General features: G+C 50.4%; 1 protein-coding gene across 1 annotated transcript; it reads left to right on the forward strand.

Annotated features, from left to right (window-relative positions):
- Positions 1 to 11,410: 11,410 nt before the first annotated feature.
- Positions 11,411 to 15,904, forward strand: LOC142584225 (uncharacterized). Its single transcript, XM_075694381.1, has 2 exons — positions 11,411 to 11,474; positions 12,651 to 15,904. Exon 2 carries the CDS (start codon positions 12,651 to 12,653, stop codon positions 15,327 to 15,329), a length of 2,679 nt encoding a protein of 892 aa, XP_075550496.1. The 5' UTR covers positions 11,411 to 11,474; the 3' UTR covers positions 15,330 to 15,904.
- The last annotated feature ends 2,472 nt before the right edge of the window (positions 15,905 to 18,376 follow it).

An 18,376-nucleotide genomic window follows, 5' to 3' on the forward strand; every position in this document is an offset into this window, starting at 1 on the left:
GGTCACAATGGCTTTGTGGTCGCTATGATATGCACTGATCGGCGTACTCGCAACTGCAAACGCATTCTGCCGCTGGGTGGTCGGTGGAGCCGGATCGGTGTGGCATCGCAAGCGACTTGTCTCCAACACGAAACGTGCGAGTCACTCCCTTTTCAATCCCGACACATCCACATTGAAGTCACCGACAGCGACCAGAGGTGTCGTGTCATCGCAACTCACACACGCAAAGCGGGCAGCCATGAACCTTTTGACATAACATTTCGACATCAACGAGACTTTTACGTCTTTTCGCCGCCTTCTGCGATTCGCGACACGCGTCCTCCCGTCTGGCCTGCCGCTTACGGTCGGCCTCTCGGGCACGATCTTCGGTGGCGTCGGCCGCGCGCCGTCGTCGTACTCTCGTCTAAGTCCGCGCCGTTGTGCTTCGTAAGTGAGCTGCTCTTCGAGAGTGCTAATGGCTCGTGGCCTACGCATTGCAGCTCATTCTGGACACTACACGAGTAGGTTTCTTCGAGGAAGCCGATGAAAGTTTTCGACCTCCTGTTCTGTGTGTTTTATGCGTGATTCCAAAGAATGTAAGCACTGCTCGCTTCGCTTTGCTGAGTGCTTGTAGCCTCTGCCTTACGGGGCTTTGGGCAATTGCATTTTAAGGTGAAAGCCTTAAGTGGCTCATATCCCCGATGACGTTGAAAAAAAAAAACGCGCCATCCGACCAAATGATACAACAAGTATCATCATCAGGAATCGGTCGTACCCTCCAAGCAAGCCAAAAATGCAATAGCTTATCCTTCTCGCGATGCAGAGGCTACAAGGACTCATCAAAGTGAAGCATGCAGTGCATACATTCATTGCAATCGCGCATACAACATACAGAAACACGGCGTCTATAGTCGAGTGGTACAAAAAAAAACCACATGATCTTCCACTGGTTCATATCCCCGTAAGGCTGAGGCTACAAGCGCTTAGCAAAGTGAAGCGAACAGTGCATACATTCATTGAAATCACCCATACAACACATAGAACAGCATAAGTTTCAATTCCCTGCTGAGAGAATCCAACGCAAAGTTGAAGAGAAACGTCGTTGACGCGAGTTTCACCCCGCTATACCAACGCGTGAAGGCGCAGTTAAGCGTCGAAAACGAGCCGAAGAAACCGAATTGTGAAAGGAGCGACGCAACGATGCGAGACGGCACATTACCAATTGTGCAGCAGGATTTCGCCTTCACGCGTTACAGGATTGTAACATGCTGCCGAATTTCTTTTGCTTGCTTACGGGAGTATTAGTGCTTACGTGGGTATGAGCCATTCATTATGCTGGTATGACCCATTGATAATGATAGCTTCTGTGTGTAGGCACGAAAATTCTATTCTGCCCTAGCCATATACAGCTCCGCTGTAAAATGAAAACTCCCTGTCATGCAGAGCTATTAAAAGCACGTTTAGAAACTCGTTTCTTTTTACGGCGAAGCTGTATATGGCTCGCCGATTGGTCAGTCCGTCTGTCCGACTGTCGGTGGCCTGTACGCCGAAAACTATTGCGGCGCAACCCCATGTGAATGTGCAAAAGAAAAAAAGACAGAAAGAAAGAGAGGCGTGTCATTAGCGAACACCACCTAGATAGCACAAGGTCTGTTTACCCGATCCATGACGTCACGCTACCTGGCTCAAAATTTACATTGACAAGGCTGGCGTGATGAAAGCGTTGATGGCAAAATCACTGTTGTCTACTCGGTAGCATCCCCATTAGATTCCATGGCAGTCAGGCCAGATAACATGGCGTCATGGATCGGAGTGAAGAGGCCTTGTGCTATCTAGGTGGTGTTGAATTAGCTGTGCCAGTAGTGATGTCGTTGCTTTCCGTCGCAGCCGAACGCAGGCGCAGCAGTTTCTCTCCGGCTGCGAAATGGTCATACGCACTCCTGAGGAGCAGGCAGCTTTCGATCAGCAACGCGGCGAGCCGAACGGGGAACGAGCTCGTCTACGCCGTGCCGACGCTGCAGCCCTGGCACTAGAACGGGCTCGTGCAACCTAGCGCAAGTAGTCACTGCATACCGAAGATCCGGCAGCCTACCAAGCCGTTGTTTAAGGAAACGTCGGGATAAATTCAGTGGTAAACACTGGGGCCGCACGCTTCAGCTTCGCTGGTTAGAAGCGTGTACAGAGTCCTTGGGCAGTGATTTTTTTAGATGCTGCTTGGTGGAACCCCTTAAGAAGGAAATGAATCCTTGTGATTAAAAAAGCACACGTACTAACTCATCAGGTTAGTTCTGTGCAGTTCTTGGCAGCCAATTAGCGGCACGCTATTACCTGCAATATGCAGGTTGCTTACAATCTCTGAATGCATGCACATTGTGCTAAACATGTATGTTAACCTCCTTTTGACACCATGAATCAAGTCCCACAGTGACTATGACGACTACAGAAGACGGAAGCCCTCCAAGATCCGACCTTGAATACGTCAGTCGGCGCTTCCGCTGCGGCCCTGTCTGTCCCTTGGAACATTGAAGTCATCTCTGCATAATTTACAGTTTGTTGGGAGAAACAGCTGTCGCGTCATGTTGCCTGAAATACAGTACACAAGGACAGCATGGCTACGTTTTTCTCTGTAATCAGCATATGTTCCACGGTCGCTTCTGCCGTGTCAATAAGTGTAGCATTAGACCTTCCTGTTAAGTCCCATTTTGCTGCTGAACCTTCTCTATAGGGTACACACAGCGGAATTATCTTGTAGAACTTTGCCCACCATTTTGATAGCCACCTGCCAACTTGCAAATTGCTCTTTGCATGCCAGAGCACGGAAAAGGGACTCTTTAAAGCAACGATCCGTGCCTCGAATTGCATGAAGTTATAAAACGCTGTCGCCGAGCTTTTTGCAGCGAAAGCTGTATATGACTAATGTTCCGTAGTGTTTTTAGGCGTCCGGCAACAGAAAAAAATCATCATGTGGGCCTATCCTGGTGATAGTGCAGAAAGGGTTCAAGCTCAATGGTACATACTCCTGTGGGCTCGGCGAGACCAAGACGCCGGCTAGAGGTGACAAGACGTCCGACGGAACGGCTTCGTTGAAATTACCTTAAACATCAGAAATATCAACAGCATTGGTGCCATTTTCGGCACAAAGCAACGCGAAGTGGACTGGCACCTCAGGACGCAATTTGGGGTGAGTTGAATGACGTATCTCGAAGCTCTATGGCTGCTCTTTCAAAGACTACGTGTGAAAGAAGTCGCTAACCCTAACCGCCGGAGCCCCACCGGTGGCTGGGCAGGTGGACGCCTGAAGCGTCATGGACGAAGAGGCAACCATGGAACCGCACCATCGAAACGGTGAGGAAGAATTCGTCACTATTCCAACCGTGATATGCCACGCCAAGCCCAAGACCGTCATTCTGCCGATGGGGACTAAGGTTAACTTAACAGAAGCCATGCCCTACCATGTGAGCGCTGCCATGACGGCAGCAGCTGGACTTACGACAGCCGAATCTCGGTACTTCATTACTCAAGTCAGACAGCTGCAGAGCCTTGCAGTTGCGGAAAGCCGGCGGAAATCTGCAATGCAGAAGCTCGCCATACTCAAGACATTGCAGTTCGGAGGGGAACAACACGAAATAACAGCATACGTGGCGCATGAGCCGGGCAACGCAATGGGTGTAGTTAAAGGGCTCCTGCTTGACGTCCGGGACGACGAACTGACAACAGTCATAACTCTTGAAGATTGCGAACTTCGAGCAGCGAGAAGACTGGGCCGATCAACAGCTATACTCATCACTGTCAAGGGACCAGAGCTACCCAAGAGAGCCCTACTTGGGAGATCAGTCACCAAAATACAGCCACTCCATCCCAAGGCGGTCCAGTGTACATGCTTCACCATTGGGCATCGAGCCGACGTCTACCCCAATGCGCGGAATCTTGTGTGGTGTGAACAATGCGGGCTTCAATTCCCACCGTACGAAAGACCGAACAGAACACTGCACGAGTGCGAAATGAAGTGTGCGACCTGCGGTAGACCTCGTGGGGCAAGAGAACCCGATTGTCAAGAGACCGCATTGCCAGACTGGCGGCAGAAAAACGCAAGCAACACACGTCTAGGAAAGAAAACACCAGCAATGGACACCCGAAAGCATACCGCAATATGCCACGACCGAAAAACGACACCAACTACCCAACGCTGAAGACACAGAATCGCTTCGATTGCCTGAGAGAACCAACACCTGAGAACGTTCTGAGGCGCTCCGAAAACTACGGTAGCCTACCTTGCCCCAGTAGGCAACAACCACACAAGGGCACTACACCACCATCGAACAACGCCAAGAAGAAGGCAAACAAGGAACCTCAACAAGGTGGTGCAGAAGGCAAGGGAACATGTAAGCCACGGGCAGAGGTAAGTCCGCCAGCTCCAACTCTTCAGGGTCGTACTGACGACAAAACCAAAACTAATCCGCTTCATAACCCCACTCAGTCGCATGCACGGCAGGAATCATTGTCAGGAAAGCTGCATACAAGAACACAGCAAAACCGAACCCTCAAAACAACCAAGCACAGCGCGCTTGCCTGCATTGTCAAAGAAATAGCAGAAATTCGAAAAGAACAAGTAGATTTGAGAAAAGAAGATGTAGAACACGACAGAATAGTAGCGGAAACGCAAAAATAACTCGTTGCTATTACACAACTTGCCGCGCTAACGCAAAGCGTGGAACCTTTACAACGAACCTTTACAAAACGACTTCTCGCAAGAGAGGAAGCGCACCCCTATAAACAAAGCCACTCTAGCAGTTATGGAGACTAATAACAGAAAAGGTAACTCACAACACGAAATGGCGGTTACCATATGGCAATGGAATTGTAGAGGAATACATCGTAAAAAGAATTCTCTAATACAATACCTAACACGCGCTGCTCATAAGCCGGACGTAATAATTCCTCAGGAGACAAATACACCGATCTCCCTACCGGGTTGCACGGTCTGCCACAATTCAAGTATTACACACTAGCCCCGAAGGCGAATTTATGATGATCAGATTAGCTATCCTACAATGACAATGACACTGGTAGCCAACCAACACACGGACTTACACGAGAACCTCAGTCTTATGAACAACGTGGAAGAGGAAAGCGTATTGATTAAATGCCGTTTTTTGAAACGATACGACGTAACCATTATTAACACCTACCGTACTCCCATAGGAGAGGCCTATCGCTAAGCATGGACGAGCTTGCTCAAAAAGCATAGCAAGAAGGACTTGCTATGGGTAGGCGACTTCAACAGTCACTATGAGGCGTGGGGATACAATCATAGTACACCAAATGGAAGGCAGCTCCTAGAAAACGCAAGTGATACCCACCTAACGCTTCTGAATGACATAGAAACTCCCACTCGCATTGGAAATTCTGTGGAAAGAGACACAAACCCAAACCTGACTGCGGGCCGGACATCTAAGGAAGTGGAGGGAAAAAAACACCGGGGAAACGTTGGGTAGTGATCACAGCGTCATAGAAATAATCATTCCCACACCGCAGAAGCAATGCACGTCTAAAAGAAATCGCACTACAGTCACAAATATCACAGATTGGGGTGCTTTCAGGAGTCTTCTCCAAGGGCAGCGTACTGATAACCTGGAAGAATGGGCGAAAACACTACGCACCGTGCACAAGGGCCCAACCAAGGCAGTACAAAGAACTAAAGACCATCCGCAAAAAGAAAAGAACCTACTTAACATATGTGACAATAGGCACAAGCTCCTCAGAACATGGCGAAAGAACAAGCTGAACAAGCGCCTAAAAGCCCGTATAGATAGCATCAGCAAGGAGGCACAAGAATACGCCGACAAACTCGCAATTGACGACTGGATGCAGATATTCGAGCGAGCCGGAAACAACATGCCCACAAGCCGAGCCTGGTCGCTTTTTTAGGGACTTCTTGGGCAACCCAGGAGAAAGAACCACCTGGAAACAATCCAATTGAGGGAGGAAATCAGAGCGTATGATCTCGCAGAACAAATGGACAACCATTTCTTCCCCTCGGCAACCTTACAGAAAGATCAGCGACAACTACCATCCATACAAGATTTCGGCGATGTACCTGCAGACCAGCCATTTACAATTGCAGAGCTTAAAGCAGCTATCAATGCAAGCAAAGACACGGCACCTGGACCGGACGCCATCACTAACAAGATGCTACGCAATATGCCATGCACACACAACTGGAACAGCTCCAGGGTATCATCAACCAATCTTAGGAAAGCTCGGTGACATACCGGAGACCTGCAAAATGGCTACTGTGATCCCAATAACAAAGCCCAATAAGACCCCAAGCACCGTTAGCCACGTGCGACCCGTTTCTTTAACATCATATCCGGGAAAGATCATGGAACGAACGGTTCTTACATGACTCCTATGGCAGCAGAAATCTTGCACTTCTGTCGATCCTCGAGTCATTGGCTTTCGAGAGCACATGTGCACACAGGATGCGATGCTTGCCTTACAAGAAATATATAGAGCACAGAGCATCAGTCAACTCAGAGCCATAGAGGGGTTGGATATCAAAGCAGCATTTGATAATGTTACGCACCAAGCGGTACTCGAAGGACTGCAAACCATGCAACCAACAACAACTTTACAACTACGTAAAAGGGCCTCTTACAAACCGCACAGTTACCGTGAAAGTCAACAAAGAAGAGTCCGAAAGAAGGTACATGAGAAGAGATGTACCCCAAGGGTCGATTCTTTCACCCACACTATTCTCGTTAGCACTAAGCAAGCAGCCAACTCTCTTGAGGCGTGTAGAAGACCTTCCCTTTACAATAGATGTGGACGCTATCACGCTCTGGGTCCCAGCAGAGGATCACTAGCTGAAATTGAAGAGACAATACAAATAGGTATTAATGTCACGGCGCTAAATCTTCAAGAAAGAGGCCTCGCCCGGTCCAGTACCAAGTGTGAGCACATAGTGGTAACCAACTAAAGAAAACAGCAGGCAGAAGAGGAACGAAAACTCATAACGCTGCAAGTGAACCAAGATATTATCCCGAGAAAAACGCATATCAAGGTCCTGGGATTTTGGCTGCAGGACAATGGTAAGACGGACGTCTGGGTGCGGCAAACAATTCAGCAGCTCCATGAAGTCAGGAGGCCACTTACAAGAACAACTCAAAGGATGAGAGGTATCAAAGAGCACCATTTCAGAAGGCTCACCATGGCCCTGGCTATACCTCGTATAATGTACCAATTTCCACACTTGCAAGTCACCAAAACACAAAAGGGCAGACTTGAAACCATGCTGCGGCAGATAACGAGAGTTATACCAGGCATCCCTGCATATTCGCGATCCAACTGAGTTGATGAGATGGCAATGCTGCCTAAACTGGACGAGCTGAAACAACCCCACCAAGAGGCACAATTTAGTCGCCTGAAGTTATCTAGACAGGGACGGGCATTTTTGCGTGATCTAGGCTACGATATCCCACAATGCCCAGACAGGGAACAACAATATTCCCCGTGGGACACGCTAGACTGTATTACCGTCGACGCAATACCTAGAAATTGGTGGGCAGGAACACAACCAGAAAGACGATAAAGTCGAACGCTACACCTCAGGGACAACACCGAGGACTGGATCCTGTACACGGACGCCTCTCCAAATAATCAAGGCTTCTGCACAGGGGTGGCAACGGACTCTGAACCTATATCATGGCGCCTGGAGATCTGTGCAATAAACTGAGCTTGTCGAGTTTGTTCTTTTCGATTTTGCTCCATTTGAGGTACCGTGCCGTGTAAATAATATGACTGATGAAGAAAGCTTGGAAGACCCTGAGTAGGTTGTCCTCCCTGAGTCCCCCCCCCCCCCCCCCCTGCTTGCGATTCTAGTGATGAGTCTTAGTATATTTTGCGCCTGCGCGCCTAGCTTGTTTAGAGCCTCTGCATTGCAGCCTTTGGCGTTGATTAAAAGTCCTAAAATTTTGATGGAGTTCACCCTCGGAATGGGGTGCCCTTCTCGTGTTGTAATTTCGACTGGCAGCGTTTCCAGAGGCTCGAGGATCCTAACGCGCTGCCTTGACTGTCTGTAGAGGAGGAGTTCGCATTTGGTCGGTGACAGCTTGAGACCCGTGCATGTAAGAAATTCTTCCGTTACATCTATGGCCGCCTGGAGAGATTCCTCTAGATCGGCCAGAGATCCCCCCTGGGACCAGTTTGTGATATCGTCTGCATAGATTGCGTAGCCTATTTTTGGGAGTGCGGCCAGCCTTTCGGAGAGTTTATGCATGCCGATATTAAACAGCAGCGGGGATAGGGCCGAACCCTGAGGGGTTCCGCAGTTGCCCAGTTCGCAAGGACCGCCCGAGATTGTGCCCACTCGATGGAACGCTGTCCCTTCCGATAGAAACGAGAGAGTGAAATTAAAGAATTTCAGCCCTAGGTTGAGATAGGAAGTTTCGTTCAAGATGTGTTCGTGAGCCACCTTATCAAAAGCCCTAGCGAGGTCGAGTGCAATGATACCTAGTACGTCCCGCGTCTCGTTGTCGAATATTGTCACGTGGTAGTGACGGTGAAGAAAGAAGCAGTACGGTGGAATACAAAACTAGCTTTTATTGGGCGAACCTGTGCCCACAAAACAGGCTACACTTATAGCACAACGATAGCGGCGAACACGGTCGGCGATCGTCGGAAATCTGATCAGCGGGTCAAGTGTGTCGGCTTTTATAGAGCAGTCGTCGAATGTTCCAGACTAATCATTCGGACCCGCGTGCCTTCCACAAAGTTCTACACCATTCGCGTCACGCGATGAAATCAGATAACACAAGGTTCGGCGACAACAGACAGCCGGGTAGAAGCATCGATAACTTGCCAGAAACTTCGGATACATGCAGGCGCGTGCCGCGCTGTGCGATTACATTTCTTAAGCGGCGAAACGTGGTCGCCCGATAAAGATAAGTACACGTGTCAATATGGATCTTTTCAGGAGGAGCATTGCGTCCTGTGTGGAGAGTCCCTTTCTAAAAGCTATTAGATTATGCCTAAATAGTTCGTGCTTTTCGATGTGTTCGACGATTCGATTGTGTACTGCATGTTCGGCCACTTTGCAAATGCACGATGTTAGAGAGATGGGACGGAGGTTATTTATGTGCAGATGTTTCCCCGGTTTTGGGATGAGCACCATCTTGGCGGTGCGCCATTCCGACGGGACTTGCCCCGAGCTCCACACCTCGTTTATCTCTGCCGTTAGGATTTCGATGGCCTTGTCGTCCAGGTTCCGGAGGAGCTTGTTGGTGACCCCGTCTGGCCCCGGGGCCTATCTTCCATTCAAGTTTAAGAGTACGTGTCTGATTTCTGAAATTGTCAAATGTTCGTCTAATCCTGGCCTGTGTAGCCCCGTATAACCCGCTCTCGCGTTTATGCCTTGCGAACCTCCTTCCTCGAGGGGCAGGTAAGTTCGCGCCAGGTCGTTGACAATCACATCGTTTGTGAGGTCCGAGGTGACCTGCTTATGTATGAGCCTATCGATGGCGAGATTTAACGCATTCCTGGACTGTTTGTCGTTGAGGAGGCTTTTAAGCAGATTCCACTTACTACCTCTTCTCATGTGACCGTCCGTTTTGTTGCACGTCTCGTCCCACTGTTGCAGGGCCAGTTGTCTGGAATACAACTCTATTTCCTTGTTTAGTGACGTTAGTTTTGCTCGTAGTCGGCGATTTCATTTCTGCATTTTCCGCCTCTCCCCAAGAGCGTGGTTAGCTTCCAGGAGATGCGCTAACCGCGAGTCCATTTTGGGAACTTCAGGTTGCGTGCTAATTTCTTTGGTCACGTTTTTGACGGTATAAGATCGGCAATTACATCTTTGAAGGATTCGCTTGAGGGGGCCGTTTCGGCTCGGATTTTTCGAAAAAGATCCCAATCGACGTATTGGTATTTGAACGGAGGTTTCGGTTTGACCTGCACCACGATTTCGAGAACGTAGTGGTCACTACCCAAGTCCTCCTGGAGATTATCCCGCGTGCGCTCGATATTTGGGAAGAATGCGAGGTCTGGCGTTGTGTCTCGACTGACCGAATTACCCCTTCCAGTGGGAAACCTAGGATCCGTAACAAGCGTGAGGTTAAAATCGGCTGCACATCTGCTAAGTTTGTGCCGTTCTTGCTGTTAAAGTCGCATCCCCATTCCGTGTTCGGAGCGTTGAAGTCCCCAGCAATTAAGAGGGGCGCGTTTCTGGCTGCCCTGATTGCGGAATGGAATAGTGCATTAAAGTCTCTGTTCCTATCTGCAGGCAAACTGTTGACGTTAAGAATGAAGACACTCGCGTTGCTCGATCTGCTGGGCACGAGCTCGATCAGCTGGCTCCATTGTGCAAAAAACTTTCACCAGCAGCAATGGCGCGAGCGTCGTCGTCTTTCACAGCTGGCTTCGTCGCCGCTCATCGTTCCAGCGTAGAATTATCTTCTTTCATCGTAATTGCGAGGCCGCGTCTACGGGGGTATGAGTCATTTATTAAGGGAGCTTGAGCCATTAAACAGCTGCGTTATCGATGGGGCGGACACGTATAGTTCGTAAACCCGAAGAACAACATGCGTAGGAGGAGCGCCGGAGGGAAGAGCAACGAGAATGTAAACGGCGCCGGCGTGAAACGACCACCGATGAACAACGTTCCCATGATGCTGAACGACAATCGCTAGCCCGGGCACCTCCAAACGAGCAACGACGCCAGACTCGCAACGCAAAATTGACAACCATTCCATTATGTGAAGATGGAATGGCAGCGAAAGCACTTTGCTTTTTGTTTGAGAGCTTTGACGGTCGTCAGCTTTCGCTGCCATTTCATCTTCACAGAGTTGAATGGTTGTCATTTTTCTTCTGTCTTTTTTTAAGTCAAGCTTTATAGTTACGACATCCTAACACGAAGGAGCTCTGCAAGATCACGTGGAACGGAAGCCTATGTATGTAACGACTCCAGTTCTATCAATCACTTCCTTGTTTTATTTTTTTTTCGCGAATATAAGAACGCCTCCTGCCTATCTCGACTGATGACCAGTCCCCGGCGCATCACGCCGCTGCGGCCTATCTCACCCTAGCGGAGGCAGCGAGCAGGACGACACCTCCGGACAAAGGAACTGCTCCGCGCTATTCACACCTCTCAGGTCTAGCCACCCTAACCTGACTAAACGGTTGTCCTTCTCGATGTGACTTCTCTCCGCGAGCTCTAACGATGCATTTGATGACTCGAGTTCTGAATGAGTCGCGGGAAAATCTCAAAACGGTTGTGCGCAGGTCTTCTGAGATATAACTTTTCCTAATTTTCTTGGGCACGATATATTCCTAGTGTGTACTGGTAACATTACCAATAGTTCAATAATGAATAAAAAGATAGATCTCCAAATCGAAATATGTGCGCGGTAACTGGCAGCAAAAAGAAGAAGTAGAAGAAGAAGAAGCAGTTGCGTTCCTATAGTGCAAAGTCTCAGGGTTAGCCACGACTGTTCTTCGACAAAGTAAGTAGCCTGTTAACTTGCAGTTACGCTTGTGTACCAGTGTTGTGAGGAACGTCGGTGCCCATGCAAGCGGGTTTGTATAATACCCACTCCCGGGTAAATTTTATTGGGTGGCAGTCTTCAGTTGTAGCTCAGCTCAAGGAGGAAAGGATGCCCAAACCTCAAGGAAACGTGGTCTAACCTCCCCGTGAAATGGAAGGGCGGCGTAAAATGGAAGGCGTTGCCGATTGCCTATTTGTGCTTCGTCCGATTGGCAATATACGCTTAGTCACTTCAGCCGATATGGGGCGAGGCGAGCCGCTTTATTGGGCGATATCGCGGTATCGAGGTGCGGCGAATCCTAATTTTACGTCTACCTTCTGGGGCGCACGGGAGTTGGACTGGACGCTACGCTTCGTACTGCCACCGGCGCAGTGAGCTGAACTAAACGAATATTGTGCGAGTACAGTTATCTCAATTTACGCGGCCACTTGCAAGTTGCAGATGTAGAAACAAATAACTACACCTTTACGACTATTTTCTGCAAGTTTCCAAAATTATCATGTCCCGTAAAGTTTTCATTAAGATCAATTACACAATTAGTTGTTAGTGGATGGACTGTTCGAAATTTTTTTTTGCACATGATGTCCATCTTCATGGAAGCTTAGACATAGGATGATGTGGTATATTCATAGACAAAGTAGAACAGTTGAAGCGATCATAATCACCAGACGGTTTCTAGAATAGTCCAAGCAAGCCTATTATCCTATATATTATGGCGAGAAGGATGGGCAGGTGTATATTGCAAGATATTTTTACATTTTGTTGTCATTCGTCTTGCCGAATTTTCTTGTTAACTTGAAGGTTACCCCGAAATATTCGATATCTGAGATTGGTACCTATATTATCATGCAAAATGAATAGAATAGGAAGGAATAAATTGAACCGAAATACAGAAAGAGAACTGATTATTTTTATATTTAACAGCATCTTCTTTAGGTGGTGCTCAAAACAACCTAAGCTCGCTATATCACAAAGAACAGTACTGCTGTCACACTAGTTTAGGTTGAATCAGCGGTTTATCAGAACGCGCTGCTGACGCAGCCGTGGATACTTAAATACGTAAGGGTAAATATGTATATTTTTCTCTGTGAATGCCTAAAACGGGTCTCATTGACTTTTTGCTCTATTTTATAGATGGACAGCTCTGACGACGCGAAAAAACACGAGAGCAATCGTACCAGCGAGACCATGAGATCGCCTCCTGAGAAACCGGTGTGCGACGAAAGGTTGCGACAGCAAACAGATGAAGCTGAGATGTCTGAAGTGTCCAATTCACATGTCTCTCAGCTATCACCTACCAATCGCGCCTCAATGCGTGACAGCCCAGCAGTGTCGAATGTCCGCACCGATGTTCGGGACAACCAAGCGATCACAGATGGTGTGGAATCGATACCAACTGCAGATTGTCACCACGACGGAAACACTACAGAATCTCCGGCAAAGGTACCCGTTGAAGATTCCGGAGTGTCAGATTTGCGGCGTTCGATCCAACAGCTCGCTGCCAGGGAGCGCCGCTCAAGCAGCCTCGCGAATTTCTTGGACACTTCGGCTGTCTCGCTCCCTTCTCCCAGCTGCACAGAATCCTCTCTAACCTCGACTGCGGCTGTGACCATTCCCTCGTTTCTCGCCAAGATTTTGCCACCCACGGCGGAGCAATCTACGCTGGCGTCGCCCGTCGACCAGCTGTCTGCTGAGTACCGCGACAGGAGGCAGCCAGGACTCACGGCGGCCGCGCCAGATATTTCACCCAGGGAGTTTTCGGCGGCGTCGACGACTCCGAGCAAGCTAACCGACCTGCACTGGCTTCCCGCTAACGCAGAAGAGCAGCGGTCCCACGTGCGTGCGTACATCGTCACGATGCTTGTCGTACTCGCGTTCTGCGCTCTGCTCGTCGCACTCCTGCTCATCGCCGTGCCTTCGGACAGCCTCCGACCGGTATGCGCATCGACCTCTTGCGCGGCACTCGAGGCCCTCTTGGCGGACAGCGTGGACCAGACGAGAGAGCCGTGCGGCAACTTCTACGCCTACGTGTGCCACGGTTGGGGCCGCTCGCAGGACCTGTCCGTCTACCACAGCCACGTGCGGAGGTTTCTGGAAGAAGTAGGAGAGCTGCTGACAGCGTGGCCCGAGGCGCGGACCGCGGACCGAGCCGCGGTCGCCTTGTACCAGGCGTGCGCCGGCGTGCTCGGGCGTGGCGTGGAGGAGCTGGCCGCCTTTCGCGACCAGCTCAGGCTCTGCGGAGTGAGCTGGCCGGGCTTGTCTGCCCATCCCGACGTCGTGCTCACGGCGGCCCGCGTGTACGACAACTTCCGAGTGGCGGCCTTGCTGCGTGTCCGCGCACTGTCACGCAGGGGCGCCAGCGACCTGCTCGAGGTGTCACCGGACGAAGGCTTCTTGCTCGCCTGGCAGAGAACGCGCGGACTGCTTCTGCGGGACGGCGTCTACGAGCGCCTGTTCGAAGAAACCAAAAGCATATACATAGGCGACGGCGGCCTCGCGGAGGAAGTCCTGCCGTACGGTCAGTTCCTTCACTTGGAAAGTTCCATTCTCGCCGACTTGGTGCACGAGGAACGCCATCCGCACGCGAGAAACGCCACGTTCGTAGGGACCGTCGACACTCTTGCCACGGTCACCAAGAATATCGGAGGCAAGCCGTGGCGCACGACTGCCAAAAAGCTGGGTCTCTCGAACAGTGCGCGAGTGCTTGTGACCGATTTGGACTACTTAACAGCCGTCGACCAGCTTTTGCGCGTATGGGACAAGCAGCGCCTCCATTACTACGTGGGCTGGTGCGTCGTGCAGCAAATGGGGCGCTACATCGACAAAGCATTAGCCAGAGCCTGGTACAAGTACGAGGCTGCCAGCAAAGCGGTGAGCGGCTCGTCAGAGCGTAGGGCGCAGGCCTACTGCGTACAGCTTGTTGAGACCCTCGTGGGGCCGCTCGCTTTCCGACGGTTTGCGCTCGTAAACGGCGACATCGACTGGTCCTTCGTTTCCTCCGCGACAGCTGCTATCACGGTCCAGTTGTTTAAAAAAGTTACAGGGGACATATATATACCGTATTTACCACCAGCCGACCGGAACATCACATCTTCACCAGCACGTGTTGGTAACGCCAGTAGCCACGAGGAGGCGCTGATGGCCTTGGACAAGGTCCTCGAGAAATGGGAGATAACAAACAACTCGTCGCTCCTCAACAATTGGATGTACGTTGCCACGGCCGTAAACAAAGTTGACGCATCCTTGGGAGATCAGATTCGTACAGCCCATGTCAGAAACCTCCTGCAGAACCAGTGGTACGACTTGTTAGACGACTTGAGCGGGACAGTCTCACTGCAGCCACTTCTCGCGACGCTTCCAGTGTACAGGAGACACCTGAACGACGCGGCCAAATACGGCACTGTGGGAACGCTCATCTCCACGGCCTTGCTTCGCGTGCTCCTCGCCAAGTTCGCCGGCAATGCGCCGGTGCGCGAAGAAGTCGCGCACAAGCTTCGCTGCTTTGCCCAGTCGGCCGAGTACCGAAGGGACGAGCTGGAGATCTTCCATACCGCCGCCTCCGTGGACATAGCCCTCGACGCGCTTCGCAGTATGCGCAGCACAGACCGGCTGCGCCTGCACATGTTCGATGAGCTGCAGACGTTCTTCGTTCTCGTCTGTTATCTCCTCTGCACACCGCACGCGTCAAAAAACGTCGAGGCGGCGGAAGCCGGTTGCAACGAAGCAGTGAAGAATAGCGCCAATTTTCAGGCTGCCTTCAATTGCGCTCCCGGATCGCCCATGAACCCTGAAACCAAATGCAGTTTCTTCTAGAATCCATGCTGCCTGCATGACATTAAGTGTGCATTTTTTTCCCCGATTTCTTACCACGTTTAGTGTCCGATTTCAGCAGACGGACTGTATAACGGCTGCTTATTGTTGCTCTACGTAAACCGTAACATTGCCCTGTGTACTCGGCTACAAACAACCCTTGTGTGCCATCTTAGTTTAAAAGGAGCTGTTGGAACGAGGCTAACGTAGGCTCACACCAGCGGGATTCACAACTCTCCTTCCACCTCCATGAAGTAGGTGTCCGTCAGTATGCTGAGCTTTTAATTCTACATGGAAGCGTTTCTTCTTTTCTTGTCGCTTTTCGCAGGTGTGCAGCAGTCATTTTACAGTACTGTTGCATTTTAGTTAGAGTGAGCGTGCACTATGACCACCTTTTGTATGGTGCTGAAGACGAGCTGTTGCCATTTCTCAGTGCTATATGTGATTGTGTCGTCTCCTAGCTTTCTCGTGATGTTAACTGGCTCCCTCAGTCGCGCCGTACACATTTATGCACGCGACTTATTTGCGGTCTTTCGGGGCACTGATGGCAAGAAATAGACCACGAACAATAAACATATGGTAACTTGAAAATTTGTCATACCTGCAGTACACCTTCATTTTTCTTCCGAGTACAATGTATCGCTATAGACAACTATTTTGCTGAAGGCACTAACACGTTTGACGGAGTGTGTGACGTGCCACCTTCCGATAAGCAATGACGAAGCTTTTCTCCGTCATGGCATGAATAACTAAAATTAATATATACTTTATTTATTATGACTCGTTATAAAATACACAAGACGCCATTCTATCACCATGACTTGTTTAGAATCAAGTCTCCAGCACCTTGACATAAAAGTACGTGAATTTCAGGCATTCATCGACAAGCGATCGTAATTCGTGACTTAAAGGGCAACTCCGGCGATTTTTTGATTTCATCGGATGTCGATGAAATTCGCTGGGTAAACTCCTCTGACCATTTCCGTCATGTCCTAAAAAACTTGGTTTTTGCAGCTCTTTTGCAAACGAATTTAATTGCCTCGAACACCTTACCTTAACTCCTCCTCAGTTACAGGCCACACTGTGTATGACGTCAGGAGTGTTCCATGCACAGCATGCCGGGATCCTGCAGACGACAGCAGGCGAAAGCGTTCAAGGCCCCTTTAAAAAAAAATTAGGTAGCCAACTAGCAATTACTTCTAATGGTATTGATAGCATATGCCTAGAGAATGAACATGTTGCTGTGCACCTTCACGTCGCTTCAAATTGCTTTGCGTGCTTTTCTGACCCTGCAAGAAACACGCAGACTTCAGTGACCCCTTCGGCAGAGTCTTTTTTTCAAGAGCTTGTGAAATACACGTGAATGACATGGGTCTGAGTATCATTTCTGTTCCTAGTAAAATGCTAACGACCCATCAAAAAAATAGAAGGGTACTTTGTTAACTCTACGTGGATGAATGCGAAAGCATGGCGACCATCAGGCGATGCTTAGGCATTGTGCCACAACGCAAGGGCGTGGGTTCGACTCCCAGCAAAGGTCGAGGGCTTGAGTGCCTTAATTGTGGGAGGCGGCGTGAAGAGTTAGCCGCAGTGGTCCCCTTCGTAGTGCGCGATTGAAATATGTGCAAAACGGCGCGCGTACAGAAAGAAGAGACTGCAATTCCATATACATGAGCGGCAATTCGTAGCGTCGCTGAAGACGTCCAGCTAAAGTCGGTGTTGCGGCGAAGGGCGCGGATAGCTCTCTGGTAGTCGTAGCTGAGAGTGTCTGGAAACAGGGCCCATTGTCTTATGCGTTGAGGGATGTCGTCCTGCGTTGTCGACGTCTGTGCGCCCACTGTCCCGTGCAGTGCAAGCAGAGTTTAGGCATGTTGGCTGGTTCTTGGCGCGTGCCGATAGTTCAGGCGATTAAGAGGAACAACGCTGAAGGCGGTGTCGTCGAACGCCGTGCAATGCTGGCAGCAGTAAAGAAGTGCGAGTGTCGCGGTGCCCTGTTGCCCTTGCTGAGTCATGCTGCGTCACCATTTCAGGTGCGAGTACAGTTGTGCAGGGCGGCGTATTGTGATACCAGTAAGATCTTGGTCTCGAGACGGCGTGGTCAGTCCGGCCACAGCTCGTTTGGTGCGTAATTTGCTAGGGCTTCGGTCAGAGAGGTGCAACAGTTGCTGTCGTCGTTGGTAGTGTCAGGTTCACGCACTCCGAGAGAGAGGTACCAATGAGCACCAGCAGCGTTGGTTGTGAGCGAGGCGCAGCAACAATAATGCCGTAGTGCTAAATCACTACCTGCTGCAGGTTCTCGTAGGTGCGCGGGCCTAGTAGATGTCGGAGCTTCGAAAGAAAACAGTTTGACAGCTCGCGGCTTGCGTAGTGATAGCACAAGTGTTGATGACTCACGTTCTTGACGTAAGAGTGATTCTCGAGCTGAAGAAACCAGATGTCAGAGCTGCTCCTGCAGAATTTCGGTAGGCCATGCATCCGCGCAAGTTGCGGGCACAGAACATTGGGAGGATCGCCTGCTGCTGCTTGCGGTGAAATGTCAATTGCCGATAGCATCATGTTTGCGGTGGCCGCTGATCGAAGCAATCGCCAAGGTTGTGCTCGTGGCGTCGCCGTGCCTGCGAGAGCAAAATTTATGCCTAGTGGAGCCGGTGGAACAGCCTCTGTCTCGATGATGAATGAGGTGACCCCGAACAGGAAGCGGACAGCTTGCGGCACTGTCCAAGGAAAGAGACCGGCGGTTCGTAGGATAGCCGAAAGCGCTCTCGTTTGGCCCAGTGACTTCCTTGAAGAGAGTCGTCGCCCAGCTGCCTTTGAGTTGGGGAGGAAAATCACGAACCGAGTAGAGGTTTGGCGCCGGGGCCGGCACCTGCTGACGATCGGCACGGGTGGACGCAGGCGATGTGGGCGACAAGACGCGCAATGAATCGACTATTCAAATGACGAGAGCTGTTGTGACTGAGCGGTGGCTGAGCGAGATGGCGCAGTGAGCAAGGACGGCTGCCCGCAAGTCCTCGTAGAAGTCACGGCCGGAGGGTTGCAACCGGCCTGTG

The sequence above is a fragment of the Dermacentor variabilis genome, chromosome 6, assembly GCF_050947875.1.
Source record: "Dermacentor variabilis isolate Ectoservices chromosome 6, ASM5094787v1, whole genome shotgun sequence".
Taxonomy (NCBI): domain Eukaryota; kingdom Metazoa; phylum Arthropoda; class Arachnida; order Ixodida; family Ixodidae; genus Dermacentor; species Dermacentor variabilis.